Genomic DNA, 1,630 nt, shown 5'->3' on the forward strand with positions numbered 1-1,630 from the left:
CCGGGTCGTATTAGACTGCACCGGGTCGTATTAGACTGCACCGGGTCGTATTAGACTGCACCGGGTCGTATTAGACTGCACCGGGTCATATTAAAACTCCTCAGGTAACTAAGTGCTCCGCTCGGGAACAGCCGCCCGAAATCTGGGTTGGCCCGCTTGTCATTAAAAGCAACCACATGTGTCCAGTTCACAGTTACACCAAGTACAAATAAAACACTTCTATTGACACAAACAAAGACAGAAAATAGTTGTATCTGCTCAGTACCAAGCTTTGAGAAATTTGATGGCAAAATCTTTTAGTTTCACAATTTTTCAAGCTTTTTCAAAAGCAATTCTTTGAATATTTTGATAACGACTCCAAATATTCTTACGGTTTTGATAGAGCAGATAGAGTCTAGTACATTTCCTTTCTGGCCTCGTGGTCATAGTAACTCAAAATGGCCCCAAAAAGTCCGAGATAGAACTTTGTAATTCTGAGGTGGTGATTAATCAAAGACGTCTCTCCAAGATAAGACTTCATCTGAAAAAATGGCACAGAACGTAATCTAATCATGTCTTCAGTTCTCTGCTGTTTTTAGATTATCTTTTGAAATGTAGAATCTAAGTGGTTCACACCCTAATCAATACAATTTAGATCATTTAGGAAAAAGATTTCCAACCCTGCCCATCAGGGCCAACCTGGGCTGAAAGTTATACAATGTGCCAGTAGAAAGACCGGAAATTTTTCTCTTTTTGTGTGTGAAATGGTATGGGTTTAACGCCCCTATCAACACTATTAGGTTATTTAAGGGGCGAGACCTCCTAGTTTTACGTCCGTCTCCGATAGGACCGAGCCAAGTGGGAAGTTCGTGTAAAGTGCCTTTCCCAAGGACACACCGTCGGACCGAGCTGAGGCTCGAACCTCCGAACCCGCAGTCTCACGATTATGAGTCGGTAGAAAGACCGAGATACTAGCTGCGTTCTCCAGTCATGTTTACCTGCGTGATGTTGGGTAAGCCACAGAGGAATGACACGAAGCACACAGCCATCACAAGGAACTCTTTTTTCTTGAAGTACTTCTTCACGTAGCTCGCAAAGTGGTCTTGGATTGTGGTGACGATCACTTCCACAGAGGCAAACTGAAAGAAATTACAGGATGACAAAAGTTAAGTTTCGTTATAGAAAGTGTTTTACGCATTTGCGACACAATAAGGTCATACAAGCGCCAAAGATTAGAGGTGTTACAAGAGAGTTACAAACACAAAAAAGAAGGAAGACAAATAAAAATAATAGATGTTTGATAGGAAAGAAAGAGCAGACCACACCAGAGCACCTGCCAACCACCAACCAAAAGGTCATAGGTTAGGGGTGAGTACAAAGGTTGAGAGGTCAAGGATTTAAAAGAAGAAAAAAAATTAAGAGTCTTGGGGACATGAGGCAAAGGTGGAAATCTCTGGTCTCAACAAGGAACAACTCAAAATCAGACACATCCTTTGCTTTTGTCATATATGTGACATGAAAATAATAATTAACAACTCTTGGGTAATCAAACATTGCTGTAGTTTTTGTTCACTCGTCACCTGACCCCGTCGTTTTATGCGAGAAGAATTCTGAACTTATGCAAAATGAGCCCAAAAATGTGAAATTATGC

The 1,630-nt window shown here is 41.3% G+C and overlaps 1 protein-coding gene across 1 annotated transcript in view; it reads right to left on the reverse strand.

Moving 5' to 3' along the window:
- Nucleotides 1-1,630, reverse strand: part of LOC101847545 (sodium- and chloride-dependent GABA transporter ine) — a gene marked incomplete at its 5' end in the record, with an annotated part of 46,593 nt that overhangs the window by 5,186 nt on the left and 39,777 nt on the right. The window contains 1 exon segment of the mRNA XM_013090064.2: nt 978-1,118. Within this exon segment, the coding sequence (XP_012945518.2) occupies nt 978-1,118 (141 nt within the window).

The sequence above is a fragment of the Aplysia californica genome, unplaced genomic scaffold (assembly GCF_000002075.1).
Source record: "Aplysia californica isolate F4 #8 unplaced genomic scaffold, AplCal3.0 scaffold01129, whole genome shotgun sequence".
Lineage (NCBI taxonomy): Eukaryota > Metazoa > Mollusca > Gastropoda > Aplysiida > Aplysiidae > Aplysia > Aplysia californica.